General features: G+C 47.2%; 1 protein-coding gene across 1 annotated transcript in view; it reads left to right on the top strand.

The window, feature by feature from the left end:
• LOC119448448 (beta-galactosidase) overlaps positions 1-20,452 on the top strand; it is a 29,981-nt gene continuing 9,529 nt past the window's right edge. Inside the window, exons 1-13 of the mRNA XM_037712899.2 lie at positions 1-34; positions 447-636; positions 4,121-4,293; positions 5,526-5,676; positions 6,247-6,310; positions 7,519-7,613; positions 10,512-10,695; positions 11,392-11,572; positions 13,795-13,838; positions 14,870-14,985; positions 16,416-16,493; positions 17,877-17,963; positions 19,455-19,562. Of these exons, the coding sequence (XP_037568827.2) occupies positions 454-636; positions 4,121-4,293; positions 5,526-5,676; positions 6,247-6,310; positions 7,519-7,613; positions 10,512-10,695; positions 11,392-11,572; positions 13,795-13,838; positions 14,870-14,985; positions 16,416-16,493; positions 17,877-17,963; positions 19,455-19,562 (1,464 nt within the window). The 5' untranslated portion in view covers positions 1-34; positions 447-453. The remainder of the gene's footprint in view (positions 35-446; positions 637-4,120; positions 4,294-5,525; positions 5,677-6,246; positions 6,311-7,518; positions 7,614-10,511; positions 10,696-11,391; positions 11,573-13,794; positions 13,839-14,869; positions 14,986-16,415; positions 16,494-17,876; positions 17,964-19,454; positions 19,563-20,452) is intronic.

The following is a 20,452-nucleotide window of genomic DNA, read 5'->3' on the forward strand; positions in this document are numbered from 1 at the left end:
CAAAGACGACAGTCGCACAGAACTGGCCGCACAGGTAAGGTTTGTTTTCCTTCCAAAGTCCGATACATTTGTACGCGAGGAGTCTTAAGTTTGGCCGCTTCTTTTCGATAATAAGCTGCCGCGATAAAGCGAAACTCGATCGATGTAGTTCTTGCATTCCACAGAAAAGAAAGCAACAAATTTCCACGTTGCCCGTCGAATTGGTGACAGTCGGTCCTCTCACATCACGAAAAAGATTTTTTTTTTTTGTCTCGTTCAGTTGCACATAATGTAATACTTCAAAAACAAAACTCGGGCTAGGAAGGGTTCATCACTTGTAGCCTTACTTGAAAAAACAGCTATGTGTAAATTAAAAAAGTCGAAGTCGGCCTTGAGATAATTGCTTAATTATACCTCTTAATTGCTGTTTATGGCGCGTGCTCAGCTTTCTGCAACTTGGGACGCAGGTCTTGTATGGGACACACCGACGAGATGAGGATCAAGGGCCATCCCACGATGTCGCGCCGAGTAACTGGAGTCCTCAAATGGTTTGTTTTGTCCTCGGTTGGATTATGCATTCTCGGGCTTACCCTGCACAAGTTCCCGAAGGCGCCTCCTCTCGGAAAAAGGCGGACAATGTGGTTCGCATCAAAGCAGGTGAGGTCACGCTGCCAGCGCGCGCAGTATCAAATTTTATTGCGATAGCAATTATATGGACACTCCTAAGCGGATTTCTGCCGTTGGCGTCGCCGTCAGCCGTGAGGTTCCGTATGACGTCAACGGCGATGAAATCGTCGCCGCGCTCCAGACGCTGCATGTGCAATTGTAAGGGCGCGAGGGACGCGCGCTTTCACAGGGAGCGAAGGCACGTCGAAGAGCAAACGCGCGTTCGGCGCCGTGCTCCCTGAAGGGCTGCAGAATTAAGCGTCTCTTTCCTCCTTTCATATATAGAGAGCAAACGCCACTTTTTCCGTCGTGGAAAAGGCTGTGGGGGGACGCGAGGGAGAGAGAGAGGGGAGGCGACGTTTAGCTGCGGCACCAAATGCGTATTTATATAAAAACGCTGCGCGCGTTCAGTGCGAACGCGGGCAAAACGCCGACAGCGTCGACAACAGTTCTACGCGTTGCTGGTGCTGCTGCATGTCCAAGTTTATACAGCTGATAAAACTACTATCCTTACCCCATTTTACTACTATTCTTACTCTGCTAATTTGCTATCGCAATCGATGCTTCGCCTTGCGGGTGAAACTGCGACAATTTTTATTGCGATAGCAATTATATGGACACTCCAAAGCAGATTTCTGCCGTCGGCGTCGCCGTCGCCGTTGCCGTCGCCGTCGCCGTCGCCGTCGCCGTGAGGTTCCGTATGACGTCAATGGAGGTGAAATCGTCGCCGCGTGCCGCCGAACGCTGTATGTGCGAGTGAAAGGGCGCGAGGGACGCGCGCTTTCACGGGGAGTGAACGCACGGCGGAGAACAAACGCGCGTTCTGTGCCGTGCTCCCTTAAGGGCTGCAGAAGTAGGCGTCTCTTTCCTCCTTTACCATCACCATATATGTAGAGCAAACGCGCCTTCTTCTGACGCACGAAAGGCCGTGGGGGGGGGGGAGGGGAAGGGAAGGGACGCGACGTTTAGCTGCGGCACCAAGTGCCTATTTATATCAGAGGCTCCGGCAGCAGTCACCAACGCCGCACGCATTTTGTGCGAACGCGTGCAAAACGCCGACGGCGTCGACAACAGTTCTGCGTGTTGCCGGTGCTGCTGCATGTCCAAGTTTATACAGCTGATAAAGCTACTATCATTACTCCGTATAGCTCTCTACAAATTTGCTATCGCAATTGATGCTTCGCTTTTTCAGGTGAAACTGCGATTTTTTTTTTAGAGCGATAGCTCTACCGCTCCAGATACAAAACCAGAAAACGCTTGGTTCCATAAATCTGACCTCCAAGCTCGGTCAAGGTCAAACTTGGACTTAGCCGACCACTACCGGCGGAACGCTTGCGCAAAAATTCTGACGGTTCGCGGGTCACCGTCGTCATCGTGTTAAGATAGAGTTAATTCAGGCACTCGAGCCCACGGCCTTCGGTGGGAGTCGAACCCTCGAGCTTATATGGGAGTCGAACCCACCACCTTTGGCGTTAAGGCAAAGTTAATTAGGGCACAGTTAATTAATACAGAGTTAATTAAGGAACTCGAATCCACGCCCTTTGGTGTGAGTGCGCCGAGTGCTGGTAGCTTCGTATGCGCTGTGCTTTCGACGCTCAGTTCGCGTTGAAGCGAGACGCAGCATGAAGGTCAATTCGCTCGCTGCTGCTGCAGCGCCGAGCAGCGTCTGTGTGTTGTCATGTGGTACAATTGTAGATGCGGTAGTTGTGTAGTGGTTCGTGTGGAAAGGGAAAGGTTGACGCTATCTTCTGCAGCCCCTGAGGGAGCACGGCTCAGCGCCAAAGCGGTAGTTGCTGACTGCGCCAAGCAGCGTCCGTGTCTTTTCCCAAAGCAAGCAAAACCGTGCTATCGCTCGACAAGCCTGGTTTAACCGCGTTCCACCACAGCAATTTTTTTTATTGTGATAGCAATTATATGGACACTGAAAGCGGATTTCTGCCATCGGCGTCGTCATCGCTACCGCCGTGAGGTTCCGTGTGACGTCAACGGTGCTGAAATCATCGCCGCGCGCCGTATGCTGTATGTGCGAGTGAAAGCGCGTGAGGAACGTGCGCTTTCACGGGGAGCGAACGCACGGCGGAGAACAAACGCGCGTTCTGCGCCGTGCTCCCTGAATGGCCGCAGAATTAAGCGTCTCTTTCCTCCTTTACAATCACCATATATATATATATATAGAGACAGAGAGAGAGAGAAAGAGAGAGAGCAAACGCGACTTCTTCCGTCACACGAAAGGCCGTGGGGGACGGGAGGGAGGGAGCTAAGGCGACGTTTAGCTGCGGCACCAAATGCGTAATTATATTAAAAAAGTTGTCGCAGTTTCACCTGAAAGGCGAAGCATCAATTGCAATAGCAAATTTGTAGAGAGCTATACAGAGTAATGATAGTAGCTTTATCAGCTGTATAAACTTGGACATGCAGCAGCACCGGCAACACGCAGAACTGTTGTCGACGCCGTCGGCGTTTTGCCCGCGTTCGCACAAAATGCGTGCGGCGTTGGTGACTGTTGCCGGAGCCTCTGATATAAATAGGCACTTGGTGCCGCAGCTAAACGTCCCCTCCCTTCCCTCCCCCTCGCCCCCCCCCCCCCCCCCACGGCCTTTCGTGCGTCAGAAGAAGGCGCGTTTGCTCTACATATATGGTGATTGTAAAGGAGGAAAAGAGACGCCTACTTCTGCAGCCCTTAAGGGAGCACGGCACAGAACGCGCGTTTGTTCTCCGCCGTGCGTTCACTCCCCGTGAAAGCGCGCGTCCCTCGCGCCCTTTCACTCGCACATACAGCGTTCCGGCGGCGCGCGGCGACGATTTCATCTCCATTCACGTCATGCGGAACCTCACGGCGACAGCGACGGCGACGGCAGAAATCTGGTTTGGAGTGTCCATATAATTGCTATCGCAATAAAATGTCGCAGTTTCATCGCCGTTTGACGTCATACGAGACCTCACGGCGACGGCGACGCCAACGGCAGAAATCCGCTTTGGAGTGTCCATATAATTGCTATCGCAATAAAATGAAACTCGCTTCCCTGTATAGACACACAGAAGTATCTGACGCAATCCGTGTCTCTTTTCTTGACATGAAAGGCCTCCGAAAGTTCGCGTGTAGTAGTTTTCCTTGACCACCGTGGGGTTCTTTGGCATGCCCCTAAATCAAAGCACACGAGCGTTCTTGCATTTCGCCCCCATATAATTGCGAACGCCGCGGCCGTGATTGAAGCAGCGACCTCGAGCTCAGCCGCGCAACGCCACTGGACTACCGCGGCGAGTAGCCCAAGAACAAGTTACGTTGACCATCGCTACTCAAGCCCCTGCGGCAACTTCACAGTTTGACGCGCCTCGCAGAACTTTTGCGCTTCGTAATTTGGGCGGTGTGTGCAGAGAGCGCCCGCTGCTGTCGCAGTAAAGCCAGGGGAATCACTGAAGCTTGTTCTTTCATTTCTTGAAAATTCATTTTTCGTTGTTGTTGTTGTTTTTTCAGAAGGCCCCGCTGTCGCCGTTCTTCGCAGCTGACTACGATGGGAACTCGTTCGTGATGCGCGGGAAGCGAGTCCAGGTTATGTCGGGCGCCATCCACTACTTCAGGATTCTGCCAGAGCTCTGGGAGGACCGCCTCACGACCATGCAGGCGTCCGGTTTGAACACCATAGAGACGTAAGCAACGTCTTTGTCTCGCATGCGTACGAGCCCATCGCGCGCACAGTTTCGTATTTTTCAATTTGTGTTCGAAGTGCTCAAAACGCTTTGACTTCAGTTACCTGTGCTCTTTCTCCTCCTCCCTCATTAAGAGATAGAGGAGGTCGACTATACCCGTACATGAAAACGTTGCTAATGAAGGCAGCTGCTGCCCTGACGAAGACGAGTCCTCTTGTCGAAACGTTGCCACCAGCGACATTCCTTGTTCTGCCACTGTTCATAACGTCGTATCCTGTAGTGTCCCAGAACTCAAGCTAGCCTTTCATTGGCACCGGTGTCGTTACTTTCTGCATCCTTATTTAGAGGGGTATTATCAAATACATAATTAGGTATAAAATCTTCGACTCGTCGCATGCGCAGCATTTCAAATGATTAACTTATATCATATTCAAGTTAACGTGTGCGCCCACAAAAGCAATGTTACGAGCTCGACAATTCTATCCTTTAATAGCACAAAGTATTAGGCGACTTGGTTTCGATGCATAACTGTAAGTAAACTAAGCAAGAAAACACGGGGCATACACGGGACACAAGAAAACGAGGTTGTGTGTCCGGTCTCTTTCATTGTTCACTATTATTTTGCATCATTTACAATTATGCATTCTCTGCTTGCCTGATTTTAAAATAGTTGGTCTGCATACTGAGTTCATAATTCGCGAGGGGCTTCTGCCGTTGCTGTACGACGCATGCAGCAACGAAATTCTGTCAGCACGAGCGCTTCCTTACGTACCGGACAGTCTGTCAAGTGAGTCTGTCTTGTATGGCCTCGAAGAACCTGACCAGTGCGTTCACGTGAGAAAGTACCTGGAATAATAGCCTTCTGGCTGCGCAAAATAGTTCTTTCTTTGTCTGCGGCACCGATCAGCCCCTTTATTGGGTGCACATATTGCTTTCACGAGTATTTAATTGAATTCTGGGGTTTATACGTGCCAAAACCACGATTTAATTGTGAGGCATGTCATATTGGGGGACTCCGGATTAATTTTGACCCCCAGGGGATCTTTAACGTGCCTCCAATGCACGTCACACGGGCGTTTTTGCATTTCGCCCCCATCGAAATGCGGCCACCGCGGCCGGGATTTGATCCCGCGACCTCGTGCTTAGCAGCGCAACACCACAGCCGCTAAGCCACCACGGCGGGTGCTTTCAGACGAAGTACGTCCGTTCATTAGTTGCGCGGGCCTTCGCAGCTACGTCGAGTGGAGCAGCCATGAGCCCGAAGATGGCCAGTACAACTTCGAGGGTCAGCAGGACCTGGCCCGCTTCCTGCGGATCGCCCACCGACTCGGCTTCATGGTCATACTCCGCCCGGGCCCGTACATCTGCGCCGAGCGAGACTTCGTGAGCAGCGATACTCTACGTGCTTTGAGAGAAACTACGAGCACTAACCCCTGTATCCACATCGGGTGTCGACTTTGAGCACAACCTCAACTACGGAATGATGAAATTATTGAAGAGGTTAGATAGATAGATAGATAGATAGATAGATAGATAGATAGATAGATAGATAGATAGATAGATAGATAGATAGATAGATAGATAGATAGATAGATAGATAGATAGATAGATAGATAGATAGATAGATAGATAGATAGATAGATAGATAGATAGATAGATAGATAGATAGATAGATAGATAGATAGATAGATAGATAGATAGATAGATAGATAGATAGATAGATAGATAGATAGATAGATAGATAGATAGATAGATAGATAGATAGATAGATAGATAGATAGATCTTTCCGATTGGTTTAGGCCCATCATGAGCCTGTTGCACAGCCTGACATCATTTGCCTAATTATATGTTAATTGGAAATTGCTGTAGGCGGGGCGGGGGGGGGGGGGGGGGGATGAGAAGGGGACGGTGACCTGCAGTGATATTAAATGAAATGATTGCTTTCTTTCAAGGGAGGCCTTCCGTACTGGCTTCTGCGAAATGGTTCGTCGATCCGGGTTCGGACCACGGACCCAAGTGAGTGGAAAGTGGCTACACATCGTCATCCATCCTATTGTATTTCTCTTCTTTTCTTTTTCTTCTTTTCTTTTTCTTATTTTCTTTTCTTCTTTTCTTTTTCCTTTCTTGGGATATCAAACTGCCTACTTCCCGTTCTTGCACCAGCAGGCAGCAACAGGAGGCAGTAAGAAAAAGTACAGAATGTGCATCACTGCAGCCACTAAGACAATTGGATTGCCAAGGTTTACATCTGCGCTTCCGCGAATCTAGAAACTTGTCCAAACTGTAGCTGTTCATAAACTCAATGAGCACAGGCGAAATAGGCAGGCTCGCTAGAGCTTCTCAATTTTCGGATTGAATAAGCACAAGGAAACAAAGCCGCACGTCAAATCGCATGTGGCATACCATGCGGCAAACGCTTCTAGAATCCGCTCCAAAGCTAGAAAGGCGGCCTGATTTTGTATCAAAAATTTGACTTCGACTACTTTCGGTACCTCTTCGTTAGGCGCTGACGTTTGCAACTTTGTTTCCTGCCCGCAACATAACATGCTGCTCGTAGGCTGCGAGTAACGTACAAAGCAGCTAAAATTAACCTTGGAAGATTCAGATGAGAGTTTATCGATTGCAGCCCCAGCATAATGTCGGGTTCACTATGCATGCACTTTCTGGAATAGATGTGCTAATCATAACATGTGTAATCTGCCAAGGGGTCGAAGGTTAATATGAATATTCTTTGAGGAAATGAAGGGGTCCGCGAAGCAACGAAAAGTTTGAGAACTGCTGGTTTCACGTCTGAAAGTTGTCAAACTCAATCCAGAGTTAACAATGAACTTCAAAAAGATTGAAATTTGGACCAGTTAGTGTAGCACAGCTCATATTTCGGAAGACCTGTGCAATGACTAAGCACAAGGCACCAAAAGCACGCACGCATGCACGCACGCACGCACGCACGCACGCACGCACGCACACACACACACACGCACACGCACGCACGCACGCACCTACACACACACACACACACACACACACACACACACACACACACACACACACACACACACACACACACACACACACACACACACACACACAGCACTGACTAGCAAACGATTTTTCTGCTTATTAGCGCTGTCTGTTGAAATCTGCGCGTCCGATAGGTGAAGAGAATCTGTCAACGCTGATCTCGCTAAGAGCGGTGCCAATTTCATGTTTCCCGCTCTGTGCAGAATACCTCTACTATGTGGATCGATTTCTCATTAAAGTCTTCAAGAAGGTGCGCCCACTCCTCGTCAGTAATGACGGACCAATCATTATGGTGCAAGTAAGTGCAGTCGCCCTTTCTGAAGCAAGTATCGAAACGATGCTTAACTATAAAATTAAATATTTACGTTATAACCAGCGTGACAAGTGCCGCTTACTGTGAGTAGATTCGGTTGGTTTATTTCGCCAAAGGACCACTTGTAAAAGTTTTGCAGTCACTTTTTCGATGTTTTTCTTTCTAAATAGGAGAGGGGGGGGGAGCGGTCGAGGGGGAGAGGACGACGTTTTATATTTTTATATCAAACTATGACACTCCTATATAAAATCTCATATCGATGAATTCTCTCACTAGGTCAAATTTTCAGCTCAGCTGTAGAAGCACGTGTTCATTGATGTAGATTCCTAACTCTCGACAAATGAGAAACGAGCTATCGTCAGCTTGCTTAAGTCTCATTCACACTAGGCCAACAAGGACACCGATTTTGGTCTGCCGACTGTTGGCGACAGCAGTTTACCGGACGGAAAGCGCTGTGGCCGGCGGTTTAGAGGAAGGAAAACGCTGTCGCCAACAATCGACAGGCCAAAATCGGTGTCGTGTCGGCCTAGTGTGAATGAGCCTTCAGCGCAAGGTAGGCTCGTTGTGAAGCTCGTTTCTTGGAGACACTCATTCTAAACACGAGGGGTAACACTTCAAGACTTGCGCTGAGAGCCTTTTTTTTTTATCAAAAAGAACAGATTGTTGCATAAGTGAGTCGTCAATAGTACTACTAACCTTGAAATGTGACTTACTGCGCAATCGTCTTTGATGTACACGTGTTGTTCCTACGATAGTGCTGTATATTGTACGCATATCCTGACAAGGTGGTATATGTATATGTAACACCCATCCATCTATTAAACAGTTGGAAAAAGTGCTTGTCTTCGTCTTCCCTTCCAGTGTATGCTGTTCTTTTCCTTTTATTTTTTTTTATTTTCTTTTTCTCGTATTTTTAGCACTAATTTTTCCTCATCTGTAGTGCAGGTGTAGTGTAGTGCATTAATTACCAGTGCTACACTAGTAATCAATGGTGGTAACCAGTTTGTGACTCATTTTCTGCTCAGCAGTTTAGGACAATTCTGGGGTCTCCGAAAACATATATGAATATACTATAATCATACCTGCCAACTCTCCCGAATTTTTCGTAAATTTTATAAACTTGAGCTCGTTTTACGATTTCATGAATGTTGCGTCAAGTTATACGAAAATGTATTTCTGTTAGCGAAAAGGTTTCGCTCGTCGATCCCGCACCTTCCATGGGTAGTATTTTGATGGAGAAAGAATGCAAGAGGCGTACGTGCTTCGAGCGAGGTTATACAGACAAGCTTCTGAGGCAGCTAGGCGAAATCAACTTCAAACTCGCTGAAAAACTGACTGTAATCTGGAAACACTGTGCTGCCTGTTAGTGCGTGGCGCATAGAGGATGGTGCTGCGTCTAAGGGAAATTCATCTTAATTAAATGGTGTATTTTACCCTGAAAAGTCACGTGCCCAGGGCAAGCTTTAAGAAAAATAAGACATGGAGGAAGGAAACCCCAGGAGAGGCCCTGGCCAGCACGAGCGTATTGGAGAAGGTGTGGCGGAAGTCACGTGCTGTTTTTCGCAAAGGAGCACTGGGACGGGTACCCCAAATGTCAACGTTGCCATGGCAACCGCACTCCTGAAGCTTTCGCTGCTGGTCTCGGTCGCTGAAAAGTGAGATACGATTTTTCCGCCGGTGTCTTTCCCGCAGCACCTTTTGTTCGCGAGAAAAGCTGACTTTGGGGTTTGGTGTGTAAGCTTGAAAGTTGTGTTTTGGGTCTGTGAGTGTGAGTGTCGGCCAGCAACAGATACACTCAAGCAATCACGGCGCGAGTCTTCGTTGTCTTCTTCAACGTGCCACGGAAAAACACAGGAGCGCGTCTGCTTCACTAAAACTGCTACAGAAGTTTTGTCGGCTTTGTTTTGACGCGCGTCAGGAGCACACGCTTCCGGCGGCTCGTAACAATGCAAGTTCAAAGTTCGCGCCCATCTGCTGCGGCGAGTTGCAGAACCCCTGATTGGAGGCGCAAAGAGAGGTGGCACACCAACATGGCTGCACTTCCGGCTTCAAAAAAGTGACGTCAGGGCCTCTCCTGTTTTGTTTCCTTCCTCCATGGTATAAGATATGCGGCCTACATATAGGGCAAGCGGGACGCCGTGTGAACGATCGTGCGAGGGGGAATCAGCTGACAATCAAAAACAGCAATGATCTGGCAACTTTACATACACGCACTCTGCTGCCGGCAGGATTTTCAGCGTTTAGGATTCTAGGATAAAGTAGAGGCAAGGACGCACGATAATTATGACGGAGGCTTATCGCAATATGAAAAGAGAAAGTGAAGGACTCATCTATATCGATGTACAGTTGTGGGATATCCCTCCTGGATCGCATGGTCGCTTTTTTTTTTCACCTTATGTCTGCGCAACGACGCTACGAATTACGTCTGTGCGTGTATTTTGATTCGAAGCAGACGCTAAACTCAGCAGTTTATGTCCAGCCTGTCGATGTGCCCTTGTGTGGTTGCACGGTTTTTCCAGCGGCCGTGGTGGTTCTGTCTATTCGCGCAGACATTCGTGCTAGCAGATATGCGCCAACTTGGTCCACCAAGATGTCCTTCAAAAATCGCTGATGAGCAGTCCTAAATTGCTAGCGGTTATGAAGGGTTGTTTTTATAAATGTACTACATAAGTCATCATCAGTTTCTGTTCTGCCTAATGACTATATCGTTAAGCCGCACCAGATGCAGCAGTATTTACCACGTATTATAGCTCGGCGAGATTCATTCTAAATCCTGGATATGCATTTGCGAATCCTAAACCGCACCGAAGCATTCTTTTTTTCCCCGCGTCCGTGCGGTTTCTAATTGTAAGGTCCCTTTTAACCACGGATTGCTCCTTCCAGCTGGAAAACGAGTACGGAAGCTACGATGCTTGCGACCACGCGTACATGGTACACCTGCGGAAGCTGGCGAGGAACCACCTCGGACCGGACGTGCTTCTGTTCACTACTGACGGCTATCAAAACAATATAATGATCAAATGTGGACTCGTGCCCGGAACGCTCACTACCGTCGACTTCGGTACTGGTAAGAAATCCACTACTGCACCAGCCTACGCGCCTGCCTGTGCCCCATGCCTGCCTGCCTGTCTGTTTCCTTATCTGCCTGCCTGTCTGTCCCTTAAGGGCAGCTGAAGCACTTTTCAAAAAAAGTGAGCTTTCAACGAATTATTTTACTTTTTCACCCCCTCAATACGAAAATCATAGTTTAACAGGCCAGAATTCGCCACCGCGAGTTTCTTTAATTTAGCAAAAACAAGCCGCAGCGTCTGCGGGAGACGCCGCGGGTCGTTTAACGGGCTCTGATGGCGAAAGCGATCGTGACGTCATCTTAGGTATCGGCGAGGAGCGTGATTCGAATAGAGCGCTCACGTGACCCCTGTATTGAGGTCATCCTTGCGCCCGGTCTTTCGCCGCTAATTTCTAGTACACTCTACCGCTATACTCGGCGCGCGAAGGGGGCGGAGCTTCGAGGAAAATTTAAACCGCGATTGCGGCGCTGCTACGCGCATGATCGAGAAATTAACTGCAGGATTAGAGTTATACTGTGTCAGCCTTCCAGACCCCCGTAAATTTTCCAATTCTAAAACCTCTTCAGCTTCCCTTATATGTCTGTCCGCCTGTCCTTCCGATCCTATCGGATCAACTTCATGCAACAGCTGGCTCCAACGTTCTCGCGTGCGAAGTGACGATGTTCCGCTCCTTTTCTTCGGCGCCACTGCAGAAGTGGAACCTGAAGTGGCGTTCGCGATGCGGCGGCATTACCAGGCGGCGGGCCCTCTGATGAACTCCGAGATGTACACTGGATGGGTGGACAACTGGGGTCTGCGCAAGAGTCAAGTCGAGACTTCCGTTCTCGTCAAGAGGATCCGCCAGCTGCTCGCCATGAACGCTTCTTTCAACCTGTCAGTATACCTGCGGCGGTCATGCGGAACGTTTTATTTTGTTGGCAACGCTCAACATTCATACTCGGCGTTACTATTAAGGTGAAGCTTCCATGCAGGCAACGTCACCGGGGTTTGGTTGGCTGCCTGGGTTTCCTGCCGAATAGGCTGAGAGAAGGGGGGGGGGGGGGGGGGGGGGGTGCGAGCGCAGCTGCTCGCCTCTTCCCACTACTCCGCACCGCTATACAGCCAGTAGCATGCGTGCCTGCTCCTTCCTCCTCCCGCACTTCCACCCCAACTTCTTTCCGCTGCTATACCCTTTCCCTCACGCAACCAACCAACGACCACGGAGAGTGGCTAAGTGTCCAAGAAAGTGTCCAAGAAGCTATCGCTTAACAAAAATTGCGTCCGACGGTGTGATTTGAACCAGGATCTCCCAGAGCGCAGCAGCCCGACGCTCTAACCACCAAAGAGAGAGAGAGAGTGATTGGGGAGAGAAAGACATGCTATTTTCTGCAACCCTTTAGGGACCGTGGCATGGCGCCTTGGGGAAGGAGAAGGGGACATAAAGAGGAAAGAATAGAGAGAAGATCACCGCGGTCACAGGACACATGGCTTCATCTTTTAAGGTTCCTGCGCAATTTCTTAAGCGACAACTTCTTAGCCACTTCGGCCACTTTCCGTGATCGTTTCTTGCTAGTGGCTTTTGTAACCTAAAACCAGCTTATTCGCCGAAACGTGTAACGGTGAGGTGTTCGGTGTGAATGAGTGTGTTTCTGACCGAGTAGTCGACGGAACGGTCGTGAGGCTGACGAATAGGCTTATATCACCGCTTGAACTACCCCTGCATATGTGGTATCACAGGCGCACTAGGGTTCAACCCCTATATATGTACCGGCTCTACTCTCCACGGAATCGCGCAATGAAACAACCAACGGTATCTAAATATCTTCACTGCAACAAATATAAGTCTCCAATTGTATAATTCCTTTATTAAGGTGAAGCTTCGTCCCTTGTGTTTGGCGCGTCTGTTCGTTCAGTTGCTCGCCGAGTAAAATGGGCCGATCCGGGAGACAGTCTAATAGCAAGGTGGACCGATTCCGGAGATGGTGTAATCAAAACTTGGCCGATCCTGCATACACTGTAATGCGCGGTCGCGTGGTTCGCCTAAGTCGCGCCGTGGTGGCGGTCTTCGCGGCTTGCTGGGCAGGCATGTACGCGCTAGGCTTCAAAACGCCGTGCGCAACACGAACGGCCACATTTATTTTTCGACCCTTCAGATAACGATAGTTGCAGGCGTTTTACTGCTAAGACAACCGACACAAAACTTCTGCGATGGGAGAATAACGTCAACAGTTCCTTGCAAGTGCATGTAGTTGGAAATAAGATTGCAGGCATCACAAGTCTCTTTTTAGATCAGTTAATTGGAACGTTTCAACAAAGCTTTTTACCTTGCTATCGTTGTCAATGTATCGCCCTTCTGTCAAAGCTGCAATACTTTGTTTGTACTTACTTTTTTGTGAAACCAACATTTGTGAAACGAACACAGATATATACAGTTGCGGTAGAAACTGGCGTAGGCAGTTCGCGACAACAATATGACCCACATATAGTCCTTTCTACAGGTGTACAGAGTCTTCCAGCAACTAGTGCCAAGACTCTTAAATAATGTCCGCCTTACGCTATGCAGTATGTGCACTGTTCTGTTGACTAACTCACAGTATTATTCGCGAACAATCTCATTCTCTTATATTAACCGAGAAATATCAGCGATATTTATAATTAACCCCATCAACGCGAAACCTTCGTCACAAATTTACAGCGCTTATTGACAAAGATGCCATAGACTTGTTGCCATGAACATATTTGTTGTAGGCTTGACACAAGTAAGCCGAAAGAACTCTGTACATGGGTATCAATAATTTCAATATCACAATGTTTCAATCGTCTGCAAGCTGCACTTCCACTATGAGATCATCTTTTTTTCTCGCCATTTCTTTTTGGCATAGTATTTATACTTCATGCACTTATGTACAGAGAATGTACGAAAAAGTCGATAAAGAACAGTACCAAGAACAAAACAACCAAGGGAATAAACAGTTCAGCAAATTTGCTTGACGCCATGCCTCTTTTTTGTGTGTAGAATGTGCAAAGAACATTGATGCGGAATAATGGCAGAGTAATTACTTTTAACTGCGTATGCGCAACACCCTTTGTTTACTGAGTCCTCATTTGTGTTTCAGGTATATGTTTCATGGTGGAACTAACTTCGGATTTAAATCTGGTGGTAAGTCGTACTTTTCTGCTTCCCTTAATTGACCCTTAGTCAGAGATATAGTATCTTTTACTAAGCTTTCGTCATATCGTCTATCAGATGCGCGTGGAACAAACAAAAAACGTAAAAGAAAGAAACGGAGCAGACGGCTGCGCTTCTTCTTTTTTTTTTTTTATGCCTGAAGAACGAAGAGAATATTTTTTTTTTAACGTTCATTTACTGAATTCCTCATCCAAGCCACGGAACACTGCATAGAAGCTCTCATCATCTTAACTTGACGAAGAAGCAGTCAAATAACAACTCCAATCAGCGCATCTTCTTTCTTTCTTGGGTTTTACGTGCCAAAGCCAGTTCTGATTATGAGGCACGCCGTAGTGGAGGGCTCCGGATTAGTTTTGGACACCTGGGGTTGTTTAACGTGCACTATAACGCAAGAACACGGGCGCTTTTGCATTTCGCCTCCATTGAAATGCGGCCGCCGCGGCCGGGATTCGATCCCGCGACCTCGTGCTCAGCAGCGCAACGCCTTATCCACTGAGCGTGTTCAGGATCACAACCGTGTAATTGAATACGACAGTGTAATTTCTTTATTTTTAATATGTTTCCTTGCTGGCCAAGGCAGAACTGCGCCGAAGTTTTTTGTGAGTCAGGAAAGCATAAGGCGAATATGGAGGTTCTTTTCTTTTGTTTGTTTTACTTATTATCAAATTAATTTTATATAAAGAGCCTAATTTGCGGGCCTTCCTTGTGTTCTCAATAACAAGAAACGAAATGATAGAGCGGGGTGAGTTTGTCACCGGTGGGAACCAAATCCATAACCTTCGCATGGCGCGAGCAGAGCTCTCCAATTTATCCTGATAAACAAAACCCGGTGACATATGTGTACCCAATGCAGAACATCGCCTTAACCAAAAGCTTGCATATTTCGATCCTGATAATGCCTTTGTCTCGGTCGACAGAGAGTCCAATGATTTGCTTTTTTGTTTGTTCTTTGTTTTGTTCTTGCTCGCCGACTCTGGCCAACTCGAAACGTACGCATGCAGCCAATGACCACAGTGGCTTCCAGCCACAGATTACCAGCTACGACTACGACGCACCCATCACAGAGGCTGGCGACGCAACCGAGAAGTTCAAGGCCATTCGTGAACTCATAGATGAGGTCAGTGCGTCCTCCTCATCGTTAGCGAGACATATATATATATTCCGAGAATTAAAAAATTACGGCGTATATCCTCTTCGGACCTGAAGACAGCTGAGTGACGTGATCGCTTTCAAGTAGATTATTTTTACTGCCAGACGTGAAGGATCTTTCTTTGATTAGTATTAAATACCATAGTTAGATACTATAAGCAGCACCTCAATTTGTGGGGACAAAGCAACAATATCTTCATTTCTTATGTGATAAAAGCCGGCTTTCAATGCCTAAAAACAGATATGAAAGCAGCCTTTAAACAGTACTAAAATGGCATTTCCGACTTTTTTTTTTTTTTTTGCAGTATATTAATGTTCTGGACTTCGAAACACTAGCAAAAAGTAAATACTGGCAAGCCTCAAAGCGCCCCAAGTAATTTACTATAATTGTTTTTCTGCGAAACAGTTTCGGTTTCGTTTCCAAGGTTGTGCATGTGTCGTGACGTCATGGCGCAGAATGTGGTCACGTCAGAGCCGAATATCGTGACGTTTTGGCACTCGCTCTGGCTCGCACGGTGGTCAAAATTCATCCGGAGTTTTCCACTACTGCGTCCCCTACAGCCTTTGCGTTTCTTTAGGACATCGAACCGCGTCAAAACCAGTTGACTTGCCCCTGTAAATGACGAAGCTCCACCAAAATAAAGCGGTTGCTTGTTGACCCTGTTGCTGCTGTCGTAGCGGTTGTTTGTATCAAGAATTAAGGCCTGATCGAAGGGGCGACAAGCGTGGTCACGACGCCTGCTATCGCACTCAGCAAAGCGCGTGGCAAAGGAGCGCGATAGTACACTCTTTAAAACGAAGGTAGTCAGAAGGGAGTCATTCACACTTTAACTCTCACTTGCCAATTTCTGACACTAATTTTCTGTTAAGGGAGTCTCGGCCAGAGGATCTGGGGACGTATATTTAGTCGGTCACCTTTAGTCGATTTTTTTGGTGTTTTGGTATTTTTAGTCGATTTTTTTTTTTTTTGTCGGTTTTTAGTCGATCACCTTACATGCCTGGTGACGGCATTTCTTTTTGCTTGTCGTTTTAGAAAACGACAGATATGTTTCGGGAGAGGTAAATGTTCTTAAACGTTGTCCGAGTTCGTCGTGTTGGTGGAGTTAAATAAGCGCGTCAGGAGACGCCAGAAAACAAGAAAAGCTTTATATTTGTAAGCTGTAAGCTTTTTCCCGCACGCGCCCCTTGCGGAGAACCAAGGTGAATGTGGAGTGCGGCACCCGCGTTTTTCAGTTGCTCGGGGCGTCCCCTAACTCTTTCCGTACACAACTTTGTGTCAGGCTTGCTCGCGTGCTCTGTGAAGCAACGTCTGAGACTGTGCTATATAGTCTCCACAGTCGCTACCGCTAAGCCTCGTGCCTTTGTTTCGCTGGTCTCCCATGCCACGTCTTATTGCAGTTTTTCCCGGGTCGAGTGAAAGCGAAAGTCCCGTCTCCGAAGAAGAAAATGGCTCTTGCGGACATCACCATGAAGCGTGTAAGCTAAGCATCTGATGATAGTGACACAATTGTTTGATAGCCACATAGCCAGGTATGGCTGTCACATGGCTACAATGAGGTCTGATCAGAACACAATATCATGTTGAAATTTAAAGAAATATATTTCTATGATGAAGAGTTCTGAAAGCTTGTGTAGAGGTAAAAGAGCTTGCCAGATCTAATTAAAACAAATTACCTAATATTATGCAAATTTGTTGTTATAGTGAAAAATGTTTAGCAAGCATTCAGAAAATCTAAAGAAGCACAGCGCGCCTTTCTTCAAGCTTAATATCAATCTTGATCTCGCCTTCATGATCGCATATTCCTTGAACGAATCAATATAATACATTACAATTGACGAGAATATATTGGAACGCTATGTCATAACCCAAACATTTGCGTGCATTACTGGCCTTGTGTTGACATGCGTAACTTCACGCAGATAATGGTAACGACACATTTACATTTGACACGAGAGACGCACTAATTTCAGCGCCTGCGCTTCGTTAAGCAAAAAAAAAATCATTCTTAGGCAATCATAACTTATGGCCTTTATTGTGAGAGTGAGTTAACCATAAAATAAGAAATGTAAGAAAATGAAAGAAGCCGTAGAATGCACTGCTCTATTAAGAAGTATGTGTGCTTTGGAAATACCTATACAGGGTGTTTCAGTGAACACTTTCAAAGATTCTTAAAGGTTGCCTGCGGCAGATAGCACAATTCTAGTTCATGAGCTGGTCTACTCGAAGAGGCGGACAGTACTTCCACAAGAAATTAAAATGCATAATCGAATAATTAACAGAAATTCACTAATTCAGTTTTTAACTAATTACCTGATGGCCCATATTGCAATTTACAAATTGTAGCCGTGGAGTTCGCAAGGCGGATCCACTTGGAACGAATTCGCGGGATGACACCAGTTTCGAGATATTAATTCCTGAACTTTGCGGATAAATGCATTGGCGTTACAGTTAGGTTCTTAACAAAACGTCGCTTTTTCCATTGAAGCACAAAATTAACTGGTATATATATATATAATCATCAGCCTATATTTATGCCCACTGCAGGACGAAGGACATAAATATATACATATTTATATAGATACTTACACATATACGTATATACATAGGCTTCGCGCTTTAATTTCATACGTTGCACATGCAGGCAGCTGGCAAAGTTTGTCAATTTCTTTCTCAATTTTTTTGTAATCAATTTCTTTTAAGGAAGACTTATCTACTATCCTTAGCTTTTTTTTTCCTTTGTCCTTTTCTCCTTTTTTTATTATGCAAACGTGTGAGTAACGCACTTTCACTGGGTTCTCGCGAGCGTTTGTTTGTGGACGCCTAGCGGAAACACTCTGCAAACGCATGTACCGTTGCAGATGTTCGGCCTCACGACGCTGCGGCAGCTGATGTCGAACCGAACCACAAACTCGACCTACCCACTGACGTTCGAGCAAGTCGGCCACGTAAGACGTTCTGATGATTCGACACGCTTGCATGTTTTGCAGTCCATGGTAGCTGTCACAATCCGTTTCGCCTCTCGGCACGTCCGTCCGGACATGCAACAAAGCTTGCACGGGCGTCAAAAAAAGTTGTCGCAGTTTCACTTTAAAGGCGAAGCATCAATTGCGATAGCAAATTTGTAGAGAGCTATACGGAGTAATGATAGTAGCTTTATCAGCTGTATAAACTTGGACATGCAGCAGCACCGGCAACACGCAGAACTGTTGTCGACGCCGTCGGCGTTTTTCCCACGTTCGCACAAAATGCGTGCGACCTTGGTGACTGTTGCCGGAGCCTCTGATATAAATAGGTACTTGGTGCAACAGCTAAACGTCGCCTCCCTTCCCTCCCCCCCCCCCCCCCCACGGCCTTTCGCGCGTCGGAAGAAGGTGCGTTTGCTCTACATATATGGTGATTGTAAAGGAGGAAAGAGACGCCTACTTCTGCAGCCCTTAAGGGAGCACGGCGCAGAACGCGCTTTTGTTCTCTGCCGTGCGTTTACTCCCCGTGAAAGCGCGCGTCCCTCGCGCCCTTTGACTCGCACATGCAGCGTTCGGCGCGCGGCGACGAATTCATCTCCATTGACGTCATACGGAACCTCACGGCGACGGCGACGGCAGCTAACCATGGCAGCTAACCGTGAAAGCGCGCGAGGGACGCGCGCTTTCACGGGGAGCGAACGCACGGCGGAGAACAAACGCGACTTATTACGTCGCGCGAAAGGCCGTGAGGGGACGGGAGGGAGGGGAGGTGACGTTTAGCTGCGGCACCAAATGCGTATCTTGCGACCGGGCGCAAGGGGAACTGGCGACTTAATCAAAGTCGGAGAAGATTTAACATAAAAGGCATGCGCTGCCGGTGTTTTGTTTCATTACATTTGTTTATGGGTTGTCATTCTCAAAATTCTGAGGAGCTGTATAAACTTGGACATGTAGCAGCACCAGCAACGCGCAGAACTGTTGTCGACGGCGGCGGCGTTGGTGACGTGTTTATGAAGAACGTGCCAACCTTTGCCGTACACTCTATGGCGGTGTACTGTAGCAACCATAAGGCCATGGTCCCTGTGGTCACTAAATAAATGAAAACCACCGGATTATATATATTTCTCATTCTTTAATAGTTCAAATAACCAATTACACCATCACATCTTAATAGTCATAATTGGAAATACATAATTCCCACTATAGTACAGCTTCGCTGGTCTTCCATCTCCACCCCAGTGGAATGGCTGCAGTTTTTCTTTTTTTTTTTCCTTGGATTCTGTGTTTCCGAGAAATTTGTATTGTTAAGGATACAATAAGGTAATGAAGCGCTTCTGTGCTACTGCGGATGACTGCGCAACGAAATGAATCGCAAAATTTCACAACGTGCGTTTCACGTTCGGGTTTCGGTCAGTTACGTGTAAGAAGCATTAGCTAATAGATTGCTTCTGGAACTTTCTTTCATTTCGACAGGCCTACGGCTTAATGATCTACGAGACCGTGGTCACCTCCGACTTCGTGGCACCTTCGATTCTGAAAGTGGACGGCATCCGGGATCGAGGCTATGTCTACGTCAACGACGTGAGTTACCATGTGACCTTACCATGCCTAGCACAGCTTGTATACCGTATTCTAGTATACACTTGTACCATCAATGCGGACGTGCTTCCGTAACGTACCTGGATAAAGTGTCAAGGTAGCGCCATTCTTTCATCTAGCCTCCGTCCTCCTCATTCTCGCGCTCTCCCGCCATTGCCCGTGCGTGATTCGCTTAGTACGGTCATATGGCGTTTCGGCTGGTTAGTGGTGGTGTTATTTTTCTTTTGAAAGGTTCCAAAGCATGGTTTACGCCAACATACGTATGAATACGGCAACAATAGGGACCAATAGCAACAAATGATTGAGGACCTTAACCGAGAAAGTGTAAGAAAGGGGTTGAAGATTAATATGCAGAAGACAAAGATACTGTTCAATAGCCTGGCAAGGAAACAAGAATTCAGGATCGCCAGTCAGCCTCTAGAGTCTGTAAAGGAGTACGCTTATCAAGGTCAATTAGTCACATGAGACCCTGATCATGAGAAGGAAACTTATAGAAGAATAAAATTGGGTTGGAGTGCATAAGGCAGGCATTGACAATCTTTACTGGGAGCTTACCACTGTCGTTAAGAGAAAAGTGTACAATCATTGCGTTCTACCGGTGCTAACATATGGAACAGAAACTTGGAGGTTAACAAAGAAGCTCGAGAACAAGTTAAGGACCGCACAAAGAGTGATGGAACGAAAATGTTAGGCCTAACGTTAAGAGACAGGAAGAGAGCGGTGTGGATAAGAGAGCAAACGGGGATAACAGATATTCTAAATGACATTAAGAGAAAAAAACTGGAGCTGGGCAGGCCACGTTATGCGTAGGATGGATAACCGGTGGACCATTAGAGTTGCAGAATGGATACCAAGAGAAGGGAAGCGCCGTC

This window comes from Dermacentor silvarum, chromosome 4 (assembly GCF_013339745.2).
Source record: "Dermacentor silvarum isolate Dsil-2018 chromosome 4, BIME_Dsil_1.4, whole genome shotgun sequence".
Taxonomy (NCBI): Eukaryota; Metazoa; Arthropoda; class Arachnida; order Ixodida; family Ixodidae; genus Dermacentor; species Dermacentor silvarum.